This window comes from Hermetia illucens, chromosome 5 (genome assembly GCF_905115235.1).
Source record: "Hermetia illucens chromosome 5, iHerIll2.2.curated.20191125, whole genome shotgun sequence".
In the NCBI taxonomy this organism is placed as follows: Eukaryota; Metazoa; Arthropoda; class Insecta; order Diptera; family Stratiomyidae; genus Hermetia; species Hermetia illucens.
Window position 1 is genome coordinate 41,787,306 of NC_051853.1, and position 23,358 is coordinate 41,810,663.

The 23,358-nt window shown below is 44.5% G+C and overlaps 1 protein-coding gene across 1 annotated transcript in view; it reads right to left on the minus strand.

Moving 5' to 3' along the window:
* The window catches only part of LOC119656560 (cation-independent mannose-6-phosphate receptor), a 532,053-nt gene extending 510,078 nt beyond the window's left edge, over nucleotides 1–21,975 (minus strand). The window contains exons 1-4 of the mRNA XM_038062941.1: nucleotides 21,469–21,975; nucleotides 3,910–4,120; nucleotides 3,644–3,795; nucleotides 3,438–3,589 (exon numbers count right to left, since the gene is read on the minus strand). Of these exons, the coding sequence (XP_037918869.1) occupies nucleotides 3,438–3,589; nucleotides 3,644–3,795; nucleotides 3,910–4,120; nucleotides 21,469–21,561 (608 nt within the window). The 5' untranslated portion in view covers nucleotides 21,562–21,975. The remainder of the gene's footprint in view (nucleotides 1–3,437; nucleotides 3,590–3,643; nucleotides 3,796–3,909; nucleotides 4,121–21,468) is intronic.
* Nucleotides 21,976–23,358: the final 1,383 nt, after the last annotated feature.

Here is a 23,358-nt window from a genome sequence, read left to right on the forward strand (position 1 = left end):
TGTTGCCTCTAGCGAGCAATACCGAAATCATCTTCGTGATATCTCGTTACATCTAGGCTAGAGATACGATTAACCTGCGAATGCGAGGCCATAACCGAGGAGATAGCTGTGTTTGGGCTCGTTATGTAAAATGACTTTTATCAGCATCACAGTAAACGAGTTTTCAAAATAAGCTGCCATGGAGGACGAGATTCGAAACACGGAAGGAAGAGTTCTAGATGGAGAAAGCGTTAAACCCAGAGCCCTCAAATGGTACATGCCTCAACCAGTTTCCCAGGGTATGCAAATTTTCGAGATGACCGCCACGAAAGGAGTTATTGTCCTAAATATCGGTAGCACTCCGGGCACTATCCCTAACGTGACCTTCGCTACAGAGGCCTTAGTGTCAGTGGTGCAACGATGGAGAGTGCTCACGGCCAATAATCACCAGTACATTGCCTTCGAAGTGACAAACGAATCCTCCCAATGTTCTGATGTCCAGTAAATACCCACCAGGTGAAACCTCGGGAAAATCAGCGTTGGCAATACTTTCTCAGGAGCGGTAAAAGGGCCACAAGACGGGGACGCGGACAAAATAACTGCGACTGAATCGTTAGTGAACTGAACAATCGGCGCCCATAAGAAGATTCATCATCATCAACGGCGTAACAACCGGTATTCGGTCTAGACCTGCCTTAATATGGAACTCCAGACATGCCGGTTTTGCGCCCAGGTCCACCAATTCGATATCCCTAAAAGCTGTCTGGCGTCCTGACCTACGCCATTGCTCCATCTTAGGCAGGGTCTGCCTCGTCTTCTTTTTCTACCATAGATATTGCCCTTATAGACTTTCCGGGCTGGACCATCTTCATCCATACGGATTAAGTCGCCCGCTCACCGTAACCTATTGAGCCGTCATGCTACCGCTCATAGATTTCATCGTTATGTGGGCTACGGAATCGTCCATCGTCATGTAGGGGCCGAAAATTCTTCGGAGCATTCTTCTCTCGCACGCGACCAACAGTTCGCAATTCTTCTTGAGAACCCAAGTCTCCGAGGAATACATGAGGACTGGCAAGATCATTGCCTTGTACAGTAAGAGCTTTGACTTTATGGTGAGATGTTTCAAGCAGAACAGTTTTTGTAAACTGAAATAGGCTCTGTTGACAGCCAACAACCGCGCGCGGATTTAATTGTCGCAGTTGTTATCGGTTGTGATTTTCCAGCCTAGATAGGAGAAATTATCAATGATCTCAAAGTTGTAGTCTCCTATCCTTATTCTTCCCGTTTGTCCAGTGCGGTTTGATGTTGTTGGTTGGTTTGTTTTTGGTGCTGACGTTGCTACCATATATTTTGACCTGCGTTCATTGATGTGCAGCCCAAAATCTCGCGCCGCCTACTCGATCTGGTTGAAAGCGTTTTGTACGTCTGAGGTCGTTCTTCCCATGATGTCAATATCGTCAGCATAGGCCAGTAGTTGGGTGGTGTAGTGACGGCAGCTTCGCGACGGGGGTGGAATCTCATTCACCTCTTTCTGACTTAATTTGCTCAAATAATGCATTTCATAATGTGCAATTACCCTAATGTTCGCCGCAGATTGCACATTATTGAATGCACTCGGGCGAATTTACCTTGACAGAGGGGAATGATTGGCCGCATCCGTAGGCGCACGTGCATGTTGCTACAACATGAACTCTCGGAGTTCAACAGAGTTCAAGGCGAGCGTAGGAGCATGGGGACCGGCTCGTAGTTGAACAACTGTACAACGGCCGGTGAGACGAGGAGTAAGGTTTTGAATGACACCGGGAAGAGCGGTGAAAGCAAGACTGTGGGGAACGAGAGAAATTTCGCTGGAGGGATTTTTCACCTGGGCCCATTCCGCGGAATAGCCAGTGATTTTGGGAGTGCAACTTTCGTTTGTTTTGGAGGGATTAGAGTTTGGTAGTGCAAGAAGTGTTGACGGGAGAATGAAAATTTAAATAAATTTGTGGAATTTAAGTTTGTTGTTAGCGAGTGAGTTTTTTGCGATTCAGAGTGCCAAGCGAACACAATTTCAGATCGCCAGATTTCTCGAGGGTTGAAGCTGATCGTTAGCGTCGCCAGTGCTTAATCATCATCCCCTTGCAATTGAGGCGATCGAGCGTGACGAACCTTTTGCTTCTTGTTGGGTATTGGGCAGACAAAATCCACTTTCATTTGGGCGGCAGACAGACAGTCAGACAGTCCCCATACATGGAAAAGTGGGTGTACATTTTTTTTCACCAAATATAGTATTTGGTATTAAATGAAAGGTCTCGTTTAGCATTTTCCAAAGCTGGTCTTAATTTTGACATTTTTTGGAAAGGTGGGGAGTGAGAGCGGTCGAAAGTGATGGACGATCATCCTCCTATTTGCCTTAAGTTCATTACAATGGACTTAAAGAGGATCGTATCCCTCGCATTTACCTCAGCATCACGGATCACTTTCTCCAGGGCCAGGTTAAAGAGGACACATAATAAGATTGAATCAGAGAAAGTCACCTGTGTACTGGTGAACTGCTAAAGTTCCAAGTTTACAAAGAAACTACCTCGCCGGATTGTTCCGTGTGCAAGAGGAGAGATGAGATAACCCTTACATCCGCAGAATAACAGAGAGCAAAAAAGCAGCCCAGTCACAAAATCAGCAGGAAGAAAGCGCGCTCTCCCAATGAAAAACCTTAAGTAAGGTATATTATCGTGAAGCAAATTCCAGAAGTAGCCACATTTCTTGTGGTACCTGCAACTAGTATTTCTTTTGAAGCAGAAATTGGGATATGGACAGAGATGGATGGAGGAAATCCTCACAACTGAAAGCGCTATAACGTTAAAGTGGATCCCAAGACAATTAGCAAATCCACTGGTATGAATAAAATAAGGGATTGCGAAACCAAAAAACTATTCCATCGATCGGAGACAGCAGTGGCCTGTAGGCATAGCAAATTCATCCTACAGGATGGACAGCAAATCAAAATGGCCGAAGGCGTGGAACCTATGAGGATCAATATTAAAACTCTGATAAATCCAATAACCGCGGAGAGGGGTCCTGGAAACCAAATATGCAGAAACGAAATGAGGAAGATCAGATACACCTAGTCGAATATAGAACAGACCAAGACTATTCACTGATAGGACAAACAATAAGCGAACAGGCTACAGTTACCAGTCCATCCATGTGAACTATCAACTCCTAAAGTTGTGTTTAGAGGGCCAAATACACCACTGTTGATAGTTCCTGAAAATGTGCTCTAGCTTCTCCCAAGTCTTCGTGAGAAGCTTGCAATCCTCTTTCCTGTTCTGCGACAAGTAATCCTAAAGTAATACACTTGTTGGTCACCTTCAATAGAGCCCTTCCTCAATTTGTGACCTATTCATTGCTCCCTCCACTTTCTAATCAACACGCCCTGGCCCCTACATTTAATATTTCCATAAAACATAATTTACCTGTAATTTGAATCACTAAATGGCATCAAATCAAACTTATGTCCAGTTTTGTCGTCTGTTGCACTACAAACGTTCGATTCTAAATTTGCTGGTAATGGTAGGCACGCATGAATTGTTCTTAAATTTATGTAAAATGTACATTCCGAATCCTCCTATAAATTAATCAAAATTGGTAAGGGTTCTTCTTCAATTTTGTTAAGGCCTACTGTCGGTATCACATCCAGGGGATACACATCCATTGTGTAATCACAGCTGAGAGTCAAATATAACGTGTAATTTTTATCACCAGAGCATTTTTCGCCATCCACAAAACTGAAGTACAATCTGCCACTTTTGTAGTGCAATTTACTGGTTTTACCTTAAATGAAAAGGAATATATGAACTCAAAGAAGGAAGATCACTGTGACTGCCATATTTTTTTCATATATTGTACTAACAGTCCAGTCAATAAATATTTGGAAACATGTATTACCTAAAGTAAATGCTTTTCCGTCGTTTTTCGTTAGGCATGCCCCCACATTGGTTTTATCACCGCAACTCCGTGATAATCCTCCGCAAACGTTAAATTCTATTCTGTCACCCCTTTCATTATGCACGGTACGTCCAAGAGAATTTAAGGCAGTCAAATTAAAAGTGTAGTCATAGACTGGCTCCTTTAGTTGGCATCCATCAACAACAATCTCCTTAAATAAGAAAAACACAATTAGTAATAAGCAACATTTGTCATTTGATAGGGATGATCAACAAATAATTATATTAGTAGAAACAAAGAAAATAAAAATATATTGTTAAAAAAGACATAGATATCTACCAAACCCCTTATTATTTACATACTCATAGTCATATGAACCATCATTTCTATGAACTAAAGTCATTGTCCCATCAATCGTTCGATGCTCATACTATATCTAGCATCCACACACACTATAGGACACAAATCCTAATCCCTAATAATAGTAGGTAGCCTCAAAGGCACAGACCATTCCTGATCTGAAATACAAATCATCCAATTAACCAACTCTATCCCACTTTAACCAAGCCTTTATAATGGGTCAATATCGACATAGAGGATAAAGTTATTCTAACAACCTAAAAATATTGTCAAATTGACCATGAAGGATCGCCCCCAAACACTGAAGTGTACCGCCCACAAGCACTTAGCCGCGTCTAGCCTAGCTAGGCTCGAAAATATGGGAAAGCAGTCCTTTTGAAGTCTTCAATTCACCAGTTGTCAATTTACACCTTGCCTACCCTTAACAAAGGAACGTACCTCGATTACTGCCTCAGTAATATAACATCTCCGTGGTTACCAACACAAACACTACTATTATTGTTATTCCCAGCGATCATGATGATCATATTCAACTCCTTAGAAATCAAACATACTTGTCAAACACTTCCTTCAAGGCTATCACTGCATTCGCCGCATTCTAGGCCAAGGCTTTGGGGTCGAACTAAATGAATACATCGCAAAACACCGCTCCAATCGAACAAAGTCAGAGCATAGGATGCCCCTTTGATCACTGACTAGTCCCCTCAAAAAGTCAGGCACACCACCATCACTAAAATAATAGCAGCATATAAAAGCAACTAACCTTGGGAAAATCCCTCCACACCCCTTAACAAATGCACTGCAAGCATTTTAACCATATTGTGAACAGTTCCCCAAAGACTGGAAGAGTGCCCATATTACTTCTGTTCAAAAAACGCTTAACTACAACAACCGCAAACCTATAATCTTCTCCACTAAAATTGAACAATCAATTCCACATTTCCAATTAGTCAAACAATCTAAAAACTAGGTTAAGAACTCACTTCTCCTGCAAAAATCAGACATTCTTCTCAGACTCAATTAGAAAACGCTCACGACGGCCTGCCTCCTAAATGGGCTCATATTCCAATTTTCCAAAATCCACAATTTCCATCTGCTTTTCTGCAAGCCAATTCCATTATACAGATGTTCAGTGACTAGTCCTTCCTATCAACCATCCTTTCCTTCACCAGCCCAACTTTTATCCGATAAGAGCAAAGAACGGAAAACCCCACTTCAAACGAAGACCACCCGACCTCTAGCAAACTCCCACTGAAATATGCTGGTCACCTCACCTTAGTGGAGTCAACCATGTCTTCGCGCTATCGTATACGGCCGATTGAAACGCGCTTCAGCTCGCCTCAGGACTTCCCAAGAACCTTACACACCTCCTTGAGTGCCAAATACTCCTCGGCTGGCCCACTCGTCGACCATACTGAGAGGACATGGCGTAAGTAGCAATGGAATTTTCGTTCGCCCTTAATATGTGACCTATCCACTACCACTTGCGCACTTTGATCAACTCGCCTCTTGACTGGCCTGTGAACTGACCAAACCTCCGTTCCAAATAGTATCAGGGCATAATATGCCGATGACACAACATAGGCAAATGTTGACAAAGGCTTAGAGTTTTTGAGTGGAGAGATGTGGGAATACAGGAAGGCAAAAAAAACAGTCTCAACTTGGTGTTGAGGTAACTGTATTTCTCGATTTTACACAAGGCGGCGAAGGTGGATCTAACGCTATTATTGCGTCGAACAACATCAAGCTCGGTTCCACCGTTGTCAGAAACCACCTAGCCATAAAAATCGATTAACGCCTTCCATTAATGCATAAAATTAGAGTCCGGCTCTACTTGACTTTTTTTCCAAGTTCCTCTATATAATAATATGTCGCTCTAAACATAGCTATTAATTTCTCTAGAATATCCCTCCTGCGTAAGGCACTCCAGAAATACTCCCTTCTCTCAAAATCAATGAAAAGCAATTGAAGCGAAGATCTAAACTCCACGCATTGCTCCAAAATGATCCTCATGATATTGGTGTGTTCAATGCAGGTGGATCCAGCTATTTTAGCTATTATCTTTGCAACGGCGCAAATGGGACATCTATTTAATTATCGCATTTAAGGCGGAGGTCCTTCTTTGGAATCTTCTTCCACTCTCTGGGAAGAGCTCCGATTCCCAGGATTGCCGTGGAATTAGCAAATCTGGTGAAACTGCAAGAGCAACGACAAATAAGCCGGCGGGGAAACTATCGAGCTCAGCGGTTTCCTCCGTTTCAGTGCATTGACGGTCAAGATTATTTCTTTTCTATTTGGAAAAGCATTTCGTATCCCCATGTTACGGAGATTAGCATTTCATCCACAAGAGGCGGAATTTCACTGAATGTGATACGGTTAAGTACCGTGGTGAAGAGTGCCTTCCACCTTTTCATCTGTTCGTCAGCATGGATGAGGTGTTACCAGTTTTCGTTCCACACAGGATCTTCGAAAGGTTCACGACAACAAGCAAATTATTTCGTGATGCGATATACACTTCTGAAATCATTGCGACCTGGGGCATCTTTCGTCTTACTTACAACTTACTACTTACAACCAGATATTACGACTCCCGACCTGTCAAGAACCTGCCTAATCGTTATCGATATTCTCAGACGGGTTACTCATGTATCTATCGCCCGATCAGCATGATAGTTCTTCCTTGGCTTGGCACTCGTATGTGATGTGATAGGAAGACGGAAGTCGCAGTAGATAGGTCACACATCAAGGAGGGGCAACAATTGCATTACGGGCTATACCATGCAATGGAATCCACTCTCCCAAAGTGGCCCACGAATAGGTCGCCAAGGGCACTTAGTGCAGATGAAGGACGAGTGCGAGCGTCTCGGAAAGTCATGGAGGGAGCTGAAGCGCATTTCAGATAACCACGAGCGATGGCGGTGTAATTGACGCGCTATACCCGACCAAGTGATGGAGGGCAACCATATTATTACATTAACCTGGATTGGAATTTAACAGTCAAAATTTTTGAGCTGATAAATCAAATGCGCTTTGGGGTAGGTGTAAGTAAGAATCCAACATCAGATTAACGTCGACTACCACTTGGCTTTCCAGAGTGCAAAAGCACATTGCCGCATGAGCGAGAGGATCTCAGAGTGTCCATGTCGTTGGAATTCTCGCTCGAGTTGGAGAAAGCGAACATTTTGGAGACCCTCGATAACATTGTCGAGGAGCATGCGCACATTCCAGAAACCAATCATGTTCCGTTTTCAATAGCTAAAACTCATAGCCAGGAGGTCAGTCCCTATCCAAGACGTTGCTGGCAATAAAGACTCGGTGTCCGGATAGCTGAGTGGTTAGAGCACAAGGTAGTCGTACGGGGGGTCGCGGTTCAAATCTCACTGGTGGTGATGGGATTTCTGTCGTGATTTGATATCGGATACCAGTCAACTCAGGTGTGAATGAGTACCTGAGTCACATCAGGGTAATAATCTCGCGTGAGCGTAATACTGACCACGTTGCCTCCTACAGTGTACTGTGCTCTAACACATTTCAATGCCCTGATCTAATATGGATTGTTGCGCCAACGATTATTATTATTATTAATATAGACTCGGATCACTATCTCGCTGGCATTGTGCCCCAGGCTGGAATAACAACGCCACCTATAATCACTTCTGACAATCAAGTGAGATTGAATACTGAAGCCCTCCACAACAAAGCCCTCCGTAACACGTACAAGGGGAAATGGATCGCGCAATAACCGCAGCTAACAGATGTCCTGCCGATGAAGCATCAACAAATGATCTTCACGGCCACCTGAAGAGCGTTAGCATTGATACGGCAAGAAAAGTCGGAACGGCTGGTTCGACAATGAATGAAAGCTAGCAATGGAACGGAAGAATGCTGATGATCAAAAAACGCAAACACGCGCAGAAGCCTATCACGAACTTCGTCGAGGGGGGGAAGCGACCTAACAGACAGGAAAAGAAAGCCCGGGAGAACCAACAAATCTGTGAACTCGAGAAGTGCAGGAAGCAACGGCACCAGGCGCGGGAGTTTTACGAACAAGTCAGCATGATGAAACCTTATATACCTTGCTGCTCATCCTGCCGAAACAAAGAGGAAAATCTGATTTCCGACAGAATGGGCATATTGGAACGATGTGTTGAAAACTTCGATGAACTGCTGAACAACCATAATGTCGGTGAGTTGAAGGTCCCGCCAGCTGAAGACGGCGGACAAATATTGCCACCACCAAGTATAGAATAAACAGTCCGTGCAATTCATCGGCTTAAAAGTCATAAGCCGCCATGGAATTACAGCCGAACTGGTTAAATATGGAGGCGACCAACTACATCAAGCGGTTCATAAACTTATCTTCAAGGTGTTGAACAGCGAATCAATGGCTCACGGCTGGCAACGAGCATTATCTGTCCCATAAATAAAAAGGGAGAATATCACGCAGTGCAACCAAGTATATGGTGGCAACGTCAGCACCAAAACCAAAAGAACGAACAACATCGAATCGCACTGGTCAAACGAAAACAGTGAAGATAGGAGACTACAAGTTTAAGACGGTTAAAAATTTCTCCTATCTAGGGTCGAAAATCACAACCGATAACAGCTATGACGATAAAATCCGGGCACGAATGTTGGCAGCCAACAGAGCCTGCTTCAGCTTAGAAAAACTTTTTCGCTCGAAACGTCTCATCATACGGTCAAATTCTTACTGTACAAGACAATGATTTTGCCAGACCTTATGTATTCTGTGAAGACAAAAAAAAACTGCTAGATCTTGGCCGCGCTCGAGAGTAGAATACTGCGAAAAATGTTTGGTCCCCAACATGAGGATGGACGCTTTCCTAGCCTACATCTATCTATCTGTGAGCGATACCACGACCGTCTGGTTATGGATAAAATTCGACTCAACAGGTTGCGGTGGGCGGGTCACTCAATCCGTATGGGTGAGGATGATCCTGCCCGGAAACTCTATATAGGGAATATCTATGGTAGAAGAATAAGACCTGACAGACTCTGCCTTAGATGGGGCGATGGCGTAGGTCAGGACGCCAGACAGCTTTTAGGGATATCGAGTTGATGGATCTGGGCACAAAATCCGAATGTATGGAGTTCTTTACTGAACACGGTTTGTTGCGCGGTTGATGATGACGATGATGATATCATCACGATAGGAGGAGGGAGGAGGGTATGAAGAGAGAAGCGGGAGATTCTCTCTCAAATCCAATTAAAAACGACGAACGCCCCCCTTAAAAAATGATAGCACTTCAAATGGGGAATATGTAGGAGGAACTTTCTGACATCGTTGCAGAATTGTGGCGGTCATCCTCCTTTAAAAAGTTAGGGTCTATTTTTGTGTCTTTAATAAGCTTATTGATAGGACAATATTATTGTCGCGATATGCAAGGAGTGACACCGAGTAAGCCCTCCCCTCATCTGGTGGAAATAATAATAATATTAAAAATCCTATCGCCTTCACTCAGTTTCCAGGTAATTTTGAATTTTATAGGCTTTAGCCTTTCACATTTAATTACGATCGAGTGAAGAATTAATAAGCAATAAAGCATAACACCATAACCCATGTAAGTCATACGCCAACAAGCTCTGAACTACCTCGCAAAAGTTATTGCGCCCCAATTTCCGATGTTTACACTATAAAAAATGAGGTACTAAATACTACTAACCTTTCATAAACCAACCCCTACAATTCACTGGAGAGTGCTCTGCACATTTACACTTCCCTGGGAATGTCCCCACGAGCATTCAAAAACGAGGCTCTTCCGAATGTGTGAATGCACCTTTACATTTTTTTCAGCAATAAATATTCCCACAAACCAATATCAACAAAATATGTGTAAATTGCATTATCAAATCAAACAGAATACCATCCATAACACGTAATTTTTTTTATAATAATATCAGAGCATGCACATGCATTTTCCCCATATGGGCGAGTAAGAAAATTGCAACAGACACTTTTGGCGTCAGTTTTTATGTTTAAACTTCATTTCATCGTCAACAAATGCCCGACAAGGATGGTACCTCCTATGTAGATGTAGCGACAGCATGTCGACTAGCGTTAATGCAAACTCAACGATTCCTAGAACTCTCCATTATCCTATTTGCGTAGTAAAATTTAAACTGGAACAGTGGCATGTGGTATTTTACTAGCGGGGCAGAGTGCAAGGCGTCATGCAACGCACACACTGCAACGAATACGACCTTGAAATATTTTCTCTATATAAGGTATACACGCGAGGAAACATGCATTGGTACGTACATGGATAAATATATATGGAATGGAGGAAGTCTAGCCCAAACAAAAAGTTCCACCACTTTAGAATTTCTTTCGCTGAAGGAATAAAGGTTTCATCCTGTGGAACTTTAGAGGATTTTGGAAGATTTTTTCATCTAGTTTAGACTTAACCTGACATAGTAAGAGGCTGGGGGACGACCCACATCCAGGCACTCAGACCCGAAACACATATTCAAGGCCCTCCTGTCTGTGATGCGCGCAGGCTTTTAGGAATCTGAGGACGTCCTCCATCCTTATTGAAGACAACCTCTTTGAGATATATGCGTCTGAGAAGACTGGTCAGTTGCAAATATAACACATAGCGGGGCCTTAGGTTCTTTCATAAAGATTTTCGCTATCACCCTTTAGCTGCATCTTCGCCTTTCAGAGCAGAATTGCACCGCATGACTTAGCGCGAAATACTATCATAGCTTTGGTTCCACCTTGGTTTGGTTCCTCCCAGTCCCTTGGCAGGTCATTTTATCAGCCTCCTAATTACTAGCGATGTATGTAATTGAGTGCCCGGTTACCCTCCTCAGGAATGTTTTGGCAGTTCAGCGCTACCTGTCCTACCTGAATCCAAACCTTTTCCATCATCGACCAGTCAGTGACGATTATGTCCTTACTATCAAAGGACGCATGGTTACTTACCGACTATTCATCGCTCCTGAAGATTGCGGCAGAGTTTCACTTCCAAATGAATGTGGGATAGATTTAGCGCAACTTTGAGTACCGCGGACCTGTGAGAAAAAATTAATGCATGGGCTTTGTATCAATATCGACATCGAGTGAACCCGTTGTTGCGAAAATCCCCAGATTATACGGCCGCAGTCCTTTGGCACCAAAGCAATCTAAGAAATTCCTTATATTATTCATGGATCCTTAACGGATCGCTTAGGATACGGGGAGTTGCGTCTCCAAAGCGCCCGAGCTAGTAGTTCTGTCTTCCTAGCTGGCATATTACCTGCGTCCTAGGAAGCAATTTTCAGAAAATTTCTCGGCGAAGAGCAAACCGATACACATCCATTCTTCGTGACGTGAAGTCCCTAGAGTAGTCGACAGTCTAGCTCTTCCAAGGTGGTAGTTATGACGTGTATCAAGAGTCAACCCCTTCGGGACCCTGGTCGAAGCGGTGTACGCACATTGAACGAGCACTGACCTATCTGTGGGTTTCAGAATAAGCTAAGCGTACATCAGGCCGCAAGGAACTGAGGTAGGCGTTTTGTGGCCAAGGGTACACCCGTTCCGGACTATTGCGGCCCGCTCTCTTCCGCGCGATGCGTTGGTACCATTTCCATGGAGAATAAACCTTATACAGTTTGGAAGAAGAAAGAATTCACTGCGTTTGTGCACAGCACGAAAATGCGTCGCTCGCCGCAGCGCCGCTGAAATACCCGACGAAACACTAGGACCAGCATGGCCAAACACAGAGAAAATCTCGCAAACTGATGCGAACAGCCTATAATGCTTTCCAGAAAGAGAGACAGAGGAACCGCTAAAACTAGGCTGATTGCTTTGGATATAAGCCCGGTAGAAGGATAGTCGACCGGTCTTGCTAGAGACGAAGACGCACGGCTAATCAGGAAATGTGCAATATTTATGAAGCACATGTGGTCTATAACATTCCTTCAGAAACACCTCAGCAAAGACGTGAAAAATGGACTGATCGAGGAAATCCTGGATTTTATTTCCTTCTACAGACTAAAAGCAATAAAAGATACGATTAAGAAAAAGCCACCACACTTTATGTCAAGTAAGTGCCAAACGGATCGAAGATAGTCCATTCCATAACGAACTTAGGGAAAAGCAGAAAGAGAGGACACTTCACCCAATTTGTCTTCAGGGATCAAAAGAAGAAGGCGAGGAAGGACAAGAAAAAACAACACACCGTTAGAAAATCATCTAACCGCCTAAACCAAAGCAGATACAAAGGGTAAAGGTAAGGAGATGAAAAAGTTTCTTCCATATAGAAAACAAAGTGTGAGGGAGTTCCAGGCAAATTAGGTCCTAAGGCAAACAAGGGGACGTTGCATAATGCGGAAAAAGAGGTACTGCGGGAGATGGCTCTAGTTTCTAGCCTAGAACCTACTCACACTCAGAATCTGATATTTTTAATGTTTTACAGAAAAGTAGAAAAGACGAACAAACTTGGAAGTTTTCTTTGATGGAAGTTGCCCAGAAATATACGAGAAAACTTTTTAACAGTGGGAAAATCAGAATTAGTTTGGTAGTATGTAGGGCACTAATACTGGTAGCCCTTACCAGGCAGGTCAGAAAGCGAAACTCTGCTACGAAAGGGAGAGTAGCATTGTCTACAGGGATCGTGGCGCGTTAGGTTCGGCTAAAATTATCCCCATTCTACAGATCAACAGTGCACCCCCTCATGAGTTGCCGCGCAGTTCGCTACGAGGTTGAAAGCTCATCGGTGAACAATAGTGAAACGAGGACCCAGCTTCATTGCATGTATACTTATCAAGTTTCACTGCCATCTGGGTTCAGGACGGCATGCCTAACCCATAATGTAGCGGAAAATGGATTTTTAGATGTATTCCAAGTTGAAACGGCAAAGATTCAAATCCCTAAAGACCAACCACGCGGAGTCAAACTAAACTGCAATTTTATAAACTTGGTCCGCTCACACCGGCGGTTCGGATCAGGAGCGAAGGAAGTTCGCGCGGAAAGGTGGAGTCGGCCGCAGTTTCGAAACTGCCTCCCTGAGCAAGTGCAACATGCTGGAATCGCTTAACCATGCTCTGATATCCAGCACAGCGTCGCCGGGAAGTCGCAGACTCTCCCCATGCACCATCTCAGCGAAGCTGGCTGTGAACTCCTTTCGTTGAGCTGGGCGAGGGCCGAGGAGAACGAAAGGAACCCGACCACGACTGATCGTCGCGAGCTATTAAGGCGGGATTTAGTGTCCGATGCTAATGCTTCAACATCCGATTGGACCGAGGATTGTATGCAGCGGTCCTGTGACGTTTGAAACCAGGGAGCTTGCCTAACTTCGAGAAAAAAGTAGGCCCGGTGTGCGAATAGCCGTTTTCGATATGTCTTCGGGAGCAACAGGGATTTGATGATACGCCTTGGCGAGATCCAAAGTTGTGAAAATACGCAGTTTGTTGGTGAATGCGCGAAATCATGGATGAGTGGAATAGGGTACCGGTCGGGAATTGTCTGAGCATTCAGACGCCTGTAATCTCCGCGAGGCTTCCATTCGCCGTTTAGCTTAGGGACCAAACAGAGTGGAGATGATCAACAGCTATTGGAAGGTCTGGAAATACCCTATTTCATGAGATCATCGAACTCTTTCTTTGCAACAGCTCACTTCTGGAGTCACAGGGGACGTACCTTTAAAAAGATCGTGGAGCCTGTAGTGTTGATGTGGTGTTGCACCTCGTGCTTAACCGGCTGGGAGAAACTACTTTCAGTAGTGATGGTGCGATATTTTCGGAGGAGTGCGCGATTACGATGGTCGGCAACGTTCTCGAAAACAATGGAAAGAGTGTCGTTTGTGCACGTGGAAATTTTTCCTGACGACTTTAAGGAGATTGCGGGGTCTATTAAGGCTTTGTTCTTCAGGTTCACCAACAACCCATAGTGGCACAGGAAGTCTACGCCTAAATTACTTTTCAATTGTCTGCTCTCAAATTGCGTGTGAATGATAAAACACAACGAACATCAACAGATAATCAGAAAAACAGGCGCAAAGTATGCTGCAGCTCCCCGTAATTCAGTTGTCCAAATTGTCGGGGTCAACAGTTTTAGATGTGTTGAAACGGCAAGGATTCAAATTCCTCAAATGCCTCCTATGTGCCGCCACAGATTCTCGCAATGGTGGCAAGAACAGTTTTGAACAGCGGATATTCGTCAACGTTCCGCACCCAGGCTGCGAAGGAAGCATTCTCGACGTAACCTTGAAGTCGGAATCACTGATGTCGCTTGTGTACAAGGGGCGAACTCTGGAGGACTTCTCAGCAAGTAAAGTAACACAAGGACTCGACACACCTGAAAAGCCGCGGCTGGCCCGTTATGCAGCTGATGACGCGACACTTGTTGCTGGAATCGCTGTTTATAAATTATTAGTTAAGCAAAAGCAATAGTAATGAAATCTGGCATTTCTTTTGTCTTTTGAAAGTAAAGGGTTATTTAGCAGAATACAGCATTTCTACGCTAAAGTTTCTTGACAACAACCCTCATATGAACTCCATCCAGAACCTTTATCACATTCCAAAGGCGCAGGTAATAAAGTAGAAACCCCAGAATCTCCAACTGAATTTGACAAAGTGATCGAAGACGTACGTTATAATCATATTGCACCACACCTTTTGCAGAATTTCGTCAATTATTTTAAACTTTGATTCGAGTACAATGGGCCAACACGGCCTGACTGCTCAGAAGCTATAGCTTCTCCCCCACCACACATTACCCCTTGCTGGGGTATAGGGCGACACCTACGCGCCATCGTCCGCGGTTACCTGAAATGCCCTTCAGCTGCCCTACCGACTTCCCGAGATGCCCGCGCTCCTTCTCTACTGTTCTGACCCAAGTTCAATTTGGGAGAGTGGATTCCACTGCATGGCGTAGCCCCCAATGCAATTTTCACCCCTCCTTGATGTGCAACCTATCTACTACCACTTCCCTCTTCCGATCACAGTGCGTACGAGAGCTAGGCCTGTACTCCAACCCAAGTCTTTCTTTGAGATAGTGTCAGACCAGCGTACATCGATGGTACGACGCATATAGGTATTGATGAAAGCTTGGAATTTTCGAGTAACAGTGGAGTTCAATTTTTATGTGCTACTCCCGTATAACAACACAGAAAGAACACTGCTCTGTACAAAGTCTCAACTTGATTTTCGTGTTGAGTTAATGCATCGGGCATTAGTTAGATGCCACCGTCGGCGGAATCCACACTTCCTAGATATACGAATTGATCGCCGCCTTAGATGCTCTCTGGAGAGAACTATGACCGATCAGACTGAGAACCTTGGTTTTGTTTTGTTTATATTCAGTCCAGTTCTGCTTACCCCTCCTTCCAAATTCAGAGATATTTGCCAAGGTCTATGACCCGGCGAGAGTGCAAACAGATGTCATCAGTCAGCGTAGTCGAAGTTTTTGTGCAAAGGTGTCATCGTCCATTGAGTTCCTCCACACCTTCGGATAAGGCAGCATGAAAAACATCAATGATAACAAGAAGAAATAATATCGATGACAGGATGCAACCCTGATGGACTCCGCTTTGGACCTCAAAATCCTCCGACATTTTATCTCGGTACAGCAAGTGACATTTTACGCCATCATATTTCCTCCTGTGTAGTGCACAGCAAATACACTTCCTACTCACGCTATCTAAAGCTTTCTCGAAATCGATGAAGAGCACCCGGAGCAACCCGGAGCATGGGTTTGAGTGCGTTGAAGACCGAAATGATTTCTCTCCTGTTTGAGAAGGCAGTCCGTATCCGCATGCTATGGCGATTAGCTATTTCATCCATAAGAGGAGGAACCTCACCAGGTGTTATACAATTAACAACCGTGGTGATGAGAAGCCGACTATTGATGTCCTTCACAAGACCATCGAAAAATTTGCGGCCACATGTAAGCTCTTCTTTTCATGGGGTATACATTTTTGAAATCATTGCGTCCTGGGGCATCTTCCGTTTCCCTGACCAGCGCAATACCAAATCGTCTCTTGTCACGAAGTACAATGCTAAACTTCTCGGTATTTTGCTCGGTAATGGAGTTCAAGCAGGTCACGCCAATCAATCCTCTTGTAGGGGCCAAAAATTCTTCGCAGGATTCATCTTTCGACCGGCAAGAGCTCGTAATTTTTCTTGCTAAGAACCCAAGTCTCCGAAGAATACATGAGGACTGACATTTTTTTGTACAGTATGAGCTTTGACCCGATGGTGAAACGTTTCGAGTGGAACAGCTTTTGTAAGCTGAAATAGGCTCAAGCATCTTCCGCCACACACAATTAGGAAACCGCGCTTCCTAAACTTGTGCAGGTGAGACTGAAAACCTCCATACCCACGTAGAAGTTGAGTAAGGAAGAAATCATTCTCACCTTCAGGATCTGCGCCTTCTTGTTTTTCATGGTGAAAATCGCTTCTTCAAGCTCTCTCATTGTGAAAAGAGGGCAACTCTCCACGTTTTCCGCGCTATTGACTTCGGGATGTCTGGAGAACAATGCCCATACAATGCGGCCCATCTGGTCGGCAGTTAGTATGCAGGGCTTCCGCGAACCCCAGATCTTGCGAATGACAAGTTTATAGCTAAGTCCCCATAGGTGGTCATTCACCTCGTTCACCAGGTTCTGACATCCGCGAGCTTTGCTTCTATTTATCGCACTGCGGAGTTTCCTTTTTGCTGATCTATATTCCGCCTTTATGCAGCATGCCTCCTGCCAAGCGGCGAAGCTTATGACACTCTCCCCGTGAGTCGGCAATCAGGCTTGTCTCGGCTGGGGCCCCTCTGGGGCATGGAAGCCGCACACGCTGTCGTTATCATCATCACTGAGTTTACGACAATGTCAACTGCAACGCTACCACCTCCGAAGTGCCCTCCAGCGCGACTCTGCCGGTTCCAAGAGCTTCGGTGAACTTCCCGATGTTCGCCATTGCGGCATTCCACACGCAGGGCGAGTGCCAGGTTGGTGCACGCCGGCAAGTAACGTCAACCATTTTGAACGCGAGGTATTGGTGATCACTTGCCGAGAGGTGTTCCAGGATTCGCCAACTGTCAACCGATGGTACCAAAGATCCCAGCGTAAAGCTATGCCATAGTTGCTTGCTTTGCAGCCTGCGCGCTAAAACTACGAACCCGGTTCTCGCCGCCATTTCCAGGATTCGTTTCCCTCTGGAGTCTGCCTGAGACATGCCGTCCCGAACCCAGATGGCACCGGTACCCGATAAGTCGAGATATCATGAAGCCGGGTTCCCATTCCGGTATTGCTGCTGATTGACACTAGATCAGCCTTCACCTCCTCATCGAACTGCGCTAGTAGCTATTGAGCGGTTGCACTCCGATGCATGGTAACTTTGCGTTCTCTGTAGGGACCGTGGTACGTCTGATGAGAGCGTCGCACACCCTGCGGGTTCGGGGCGGTGTCCAACCTTTAGGGTGGAACTAGAAATGGCTAGAGCGCGAATAGCATAATCCGCATTCTACAAATTAACATGCACCGCCTGGTCGATCTGGATGAAGGCAGTTTGTGCATAGTATAACCATAACTTCTGTCAGCCAAAAAATCTTTATTTCTCACGAAGTAATAAATCAAATCAATCGAAAAGTACACCATTAGAAAAGGAAAACATAGAGCTTTCAAGCAAAAAAAAATATTCAAATTGATCGCTAGTAGCTATACAGGCTCGAAGTATATGAGGACGTGTGTCGATCGCTTCACGCACGGTATGAAGCGGCATTTCTCGAACTGTACGCACGATGCTGGCCTTCAAACCGTTCAAATCGGTGTAAATTCGATCGCAGGCAGTCTCCTTTAACTTAGCACAATAGCTGTAGTCCAGAGGATTCAAATCTGGGCTGCATGAGGCCCATTCATTCTCGGTTATAAAGCCGCGAACATGCGCCGCTAACCACTGCTGAATTATTTTGGGTCTGTGAGCGGGAGCCAAGTCCTGTTTGAAGCACCAAGGCTTTTCAGTAAATAGAGATTCATTCAATGGCTCGACTACGTCCTCTAACATCTTTTCGTACACGCTCGCATTGGTTTTGACGCCGACTTTTGCAGAAATGAATATCAGTTACTCCGTGATATGAGACGCCCTACCATACTATGACAGAAGTCGGAACTTCAACCACGTCAGCTATTTCGCGGTATTAAGGTAATGTCCTAGAAACGGATCCTTCGTTTACCAGCAGCTTTTTTTAACAAACCATGAATCTTTTTCGGTGTTTTCCCACATTGGTACAACGCAATAATCACGATTCTTTTTCCGTAGTTACCGAACTTTATCGTGCTGCCGTTCACGCTCTACTGACAGGTAGATAATATACAGCTACCACACTCCCTCTTGCCCCTCAAAAAAGGGAAATCAGTGTGAGTACACACGAATTCAAATTGCTCTGCCCTTGAGCATGACCGAGTTATAACGAAAAAACAGCTGTGTGTGACATGCCGGCCGGACTTGCTAATGTATTGGTAAGATTGGCATGTTTTTGTCTATGTTTAAGTGAATAAGTGAAACTACTTTTGGCCATATAGATGAGTACGGCATTAGCACAGTATATCTAGTAGGCAGTGCCCACACTAAAATGCCCCGACTTGCAAATGTATTGCAGAAACTTATCCGTGCACATGATCGGCGCTGAAGAAGAACAAACCATAAACTTCGTCAAATTGTATTGGTAAGAGAGAAATGAAAAGAATATGTCAGCCACGGCACTAATGCGAGCTCATCCATTTAGCCAAAAGTAGTTTCACGTATTCACTTATACATAGCCAAAAACGTGCCAATCTCTCTAACACATTGGCAAGTCTGGGTGGCATGTCAAACACAGCTGATCCGGTTTTTGTTATATCTCGCTCATACTCCAGGGCAGAGCAATTTTAAACCGCCTCTCAAAACTCACGTTTCGTTGTATTACTTTAGTTTACTTTTTATTTGCACTGAAGTAAACAATGAAACGTACACTCTAAATATTCAAATTTTAGAATGAAATTCTAGTGGGGCACGCGTTTCATGAATGAAACTATCTCATCGTCCGCTTCCAAATAGTATCTGCTTGAGACTACGCAAGATAGATGCCATTCAAATGCTTTTTTCATTCAGAAATTTCTCCTTTTTCGATTCAAAATACAAAAATGTATAAATTTGACAGAGGCCATGACACATAATTTTTCGTTCAATCAAATATGGCTGACATTTTCTTTCCGTCTGCCTCTTACCAATACGATTTGACGAAGATTATCTTTGCATCTTCTTTAGCGCATATCACGTGTATGGATAGGCTTTCGCAATCCATTTGGAAGTCGGGACATTTTAATGTAGGTACTGCCTATTAGATATACTGTGCTACTGATCTTCAGAACCTGAAAGTCTGACGGAAGTGGAGAATGGTTAGGTACTCTCCGTGCGCAGTGCTACCAGTTTCGGCGACCTTACATTTCTGGCTATATGCATCGACTGACAGAACTTATGGCTATACTATGTACATCTCTAGTGGAGTGAAGCCTTTTTGGTATGGGCCAAATATATTCTGGACGTATGGGGTTATCCGGAGAGCAAGATAGCGAAGTTGATCTTATAATGGTACTCAACAACGTGAAACCTCTATAATTACTGCACTACGTGATATCTCCCGCCTCTTTACCAGTCATCAGGCATTAATTAAGCATAAGTTGATGAACCGCTTTGTGTAATTGGTCGCCTCCATATTTAACCAATTCGGCTGTAAATCCAACAGCTTCTGGCGACTTATAATTCTTAAGCCGATGAATTGCAAAGATTGTTCTTCCATGGTAAGTGGTGGCAGCATTTGTCCACCATCTGCAGTGAGCAGGACCTCCAGCTCGCTAATATTCTGGTTGTGGGCATATCGGTCGGAAATCAGATTTCCCACTTTGTCTCAGCAGAGTGAGCATAACGCTTCTTCCTACTGACTTAGTGGTAAAATTCCGCGCTCCCTGCACTTTTCAAGTTCACAGACCTGTTGGTTCTCCCAAGCTTCCTTTTTCCGCCTTTGAATTCATTTCTCCGTTCGAAGAAGTTCGTGATAGACCTCTACGCGTGCCCGTCCGAAACAGCCGGTCCGACTATTTTTGCGAGTGGGGCCAAGAATGTCTGTGACCGTGTCATCGTATGGCATAACGTTCTTCAGATTTGATGATCGATCATTTGTCGATGCTGTTGACTGCGGTTATTGTGGCATCCACTTCCCCCTTTACGGACAGCTGTTGTGGATACCTTTATCGTTCACAATCTCCTGATTTTTAGAGGGGGGTATTTGGCGATGTTGTTATTCGCGCCCGGGAGCACCACGCCCACGAGATGCAAATCTATATTGGCCCATGTTTGTTTGTGTACCGCTTTCCAGGTACTTGCAGCAACCATTTCATGCGACATTGCTAATTGGATAACCCGCAGTGCATAATCATTGGAATTTTTATGTTAAATATGCAAATGCTACCGAAAAAACGTGTGTACATAAATGATCAAGACTTATGACCCGCCCAACATATCAAAAACATTGAAATCGGAGGGGAGGGGACTTTTCCAAATAATTGCCATAATATTCCATACTCAGCTGGAAACCTTTCCATAACTTGGCAGTTACGGAAACTCGTTTGGAATGGTTTTTCCGAGAAAATCAATGCCTAACCACAACTAGATTTATGGCTTATTGGAACGTTGTAGAGACGACGCCTAAGCTTCTTCATGAGGAAAGGGTACTTCTACAGAGCTAATGATGAAAGTTAGATGTTTGCAGAGTGCATGATTAGTGACACCGTGACGCATAATTTCTGCAATCTTTTCGACTTCAGCCGATAAGCTGCCTAAAAGTCTAGCAAAGATAACGATAGTAATAAAAACAACAATGAAAGCTCCCACCAGCTCTTTGTGCTTATAACTACGTTTTGTGAACATTACGCAAAAACACATACGAGTAAGAACTAAAAGCAAAACACACATTTGGAAAGCACATCCTTTATTAACATAGATCGCTTACAAGCAACACAGAAAGCATAAAACCATAAATAAAAAGAAGCACACAAAACACAACAGAAGCGAGTAGCAGTGCCAGGTCGCTGGAGGACTACGACTCCATGGTTGCTGTGACGATGACGGTGGTTATCAAAGCATCTGATTACAAGCAAACAAACAAAGCGAAACTGCGGTAGGGAGCGCAAAATCCGCTGCTTAATGCACATTTCAGCTGATATTTACCCCCGCTGAGACCTCGTCCGCCTGCACAGGCTCGTCGGAGATAAGCGTCAGTAGCACCACTATCAAAACAACGCGAAAATCCAGCCAGGACATCGTGGATATTCCAGCAATTTCGCAAAAAGAGCACAAAGTACACAAGAACGAGTGAATCACCGACCCCGCGCGCGCGTTACGTGAACTTGAAAATCGTCAAAAAGTCCCGACACTCGCGTAAACTCACTAAAAATCGAAACGACAGAACCGTCACTCGCAATCGTTGCACCAAACGTAGGAAATAGGGAAATGCAGCCGCGGAACACACGCGACTTCGCCCGGAAGTTTTGTTTTGGACTGGAACGGCTGACCGACCGACTGACTGACGGCACACACGCAATGACAACGCCGAACACCTGTTCTGACTCCTAACGGCCAGTTGACATTTGCTTTTCGATAGATTTCTTTCGATACGCCGAAAGCCCATGCGCACGGCGGGAATGCGTTGCTCAGCCCTGACCTAGAACAGCTGATGTTTACACCAGGCATTATGGCGGGAGGAGGGAGTTTGAGGGGTGCCAGTCATCCAGTCGAATATGATTCTCGAGGTGGTGGGATTCTCGTGCTCCGGTGCCGTTTCGAGTACCTTTTCTTCAAATTACAGGTTTATGTACAGTGGAATGGATGATATGGCGACGTTTTCTCGTTTTTTTTCGGCAACTTAGTAAATGGTTACTAAAAAGCAGTATCAAATAATATTGTGAAGTACTTAAATTAAAATTCAAAATGCCGGATCTATAGCTGTTTTCCAAGAGGCGCTTTTTTGGGAATGGTTTACGTTGAAGACAACAACTCAATAACGGTTCAGTTGAAATCAGAATTTCAAAAATTTTCGATGTGAAAATCATCATCATCATCAACGGCCCAACAACCGGTATCCGGTCTAGACCTGCCTTAATAAGGAACTCCAGACATCCCGGTTTTGCGCCGTGGTCCACCAATTCGATATCCCTAAAAGCTGTCTGGTGTCCTGACCTACGCCATCGCTCCATCTTAGGCAGGGTCTGCCTCGTCTTCTTTTCTACCATAGATATTGCTCTTATAGACTTTCCGGGCTGGATCATCCTCATCCATACGGATTAAGTGACCCGCCCACCGTAACCTATTGAGCCGGATTTTATCCACAACCTGACGGTCATGGTATCGCTCATAGATTTCGTCGTTATGTAGGTTACGGAACCGTCTACCCTCATGTAGGGGGCCAACAATTCTTCTCTCAAACGCAGCCGACAGTTCGCAATTTTTTTTTGCTAAGGACCCAAGTCTCCGAGGAATACATGAGGACTGGCATGATCATTGTCTTGTACAGTAAGAGCTTTAACCCTGTGGTGAGACATTTCGAGCGGAACAGTTTTTGTAAGCTGAAATAGGCTCTGTTGGCTGAGAACTACCATGCGCGGATTTCATCGTCGTAACTGCTATCGGTTGTGATTTTCGACCATAGATAGAAGAAATTATCAACGGTCTCAAAGTTGTAGTCTCCTATCTTGATTCTTCCCGTTTGACCAGTGCGGTTTGATGTTGGTTGGTTGGTTTTCGGTGCTGACGTTGCCCCCACGTGTTTCGTCTTGCCTTCATTAATGTGCAGCCGGAGATCTCGCGCCGATGATGTCGATATCGTCAGCATAGGCCAGTAGTTCGGTTGACTTAAAGAGGATCTTGCATTTACCTCAACATCACGGCGACTTTCTCGAAGGCCACATTAAAGAGAACGCATGATAGTTCATCCCCTTGTCGTAGACCATTGTTGATGTCGAATGGTCTTGAGAGTGATCCCGCTGCTCTTATCTGGCCTCGCACATTGGTCAGGGTCAACCGAGTCAGTCTTATCAGTTTCGTTGGGATACCGAATTCTCT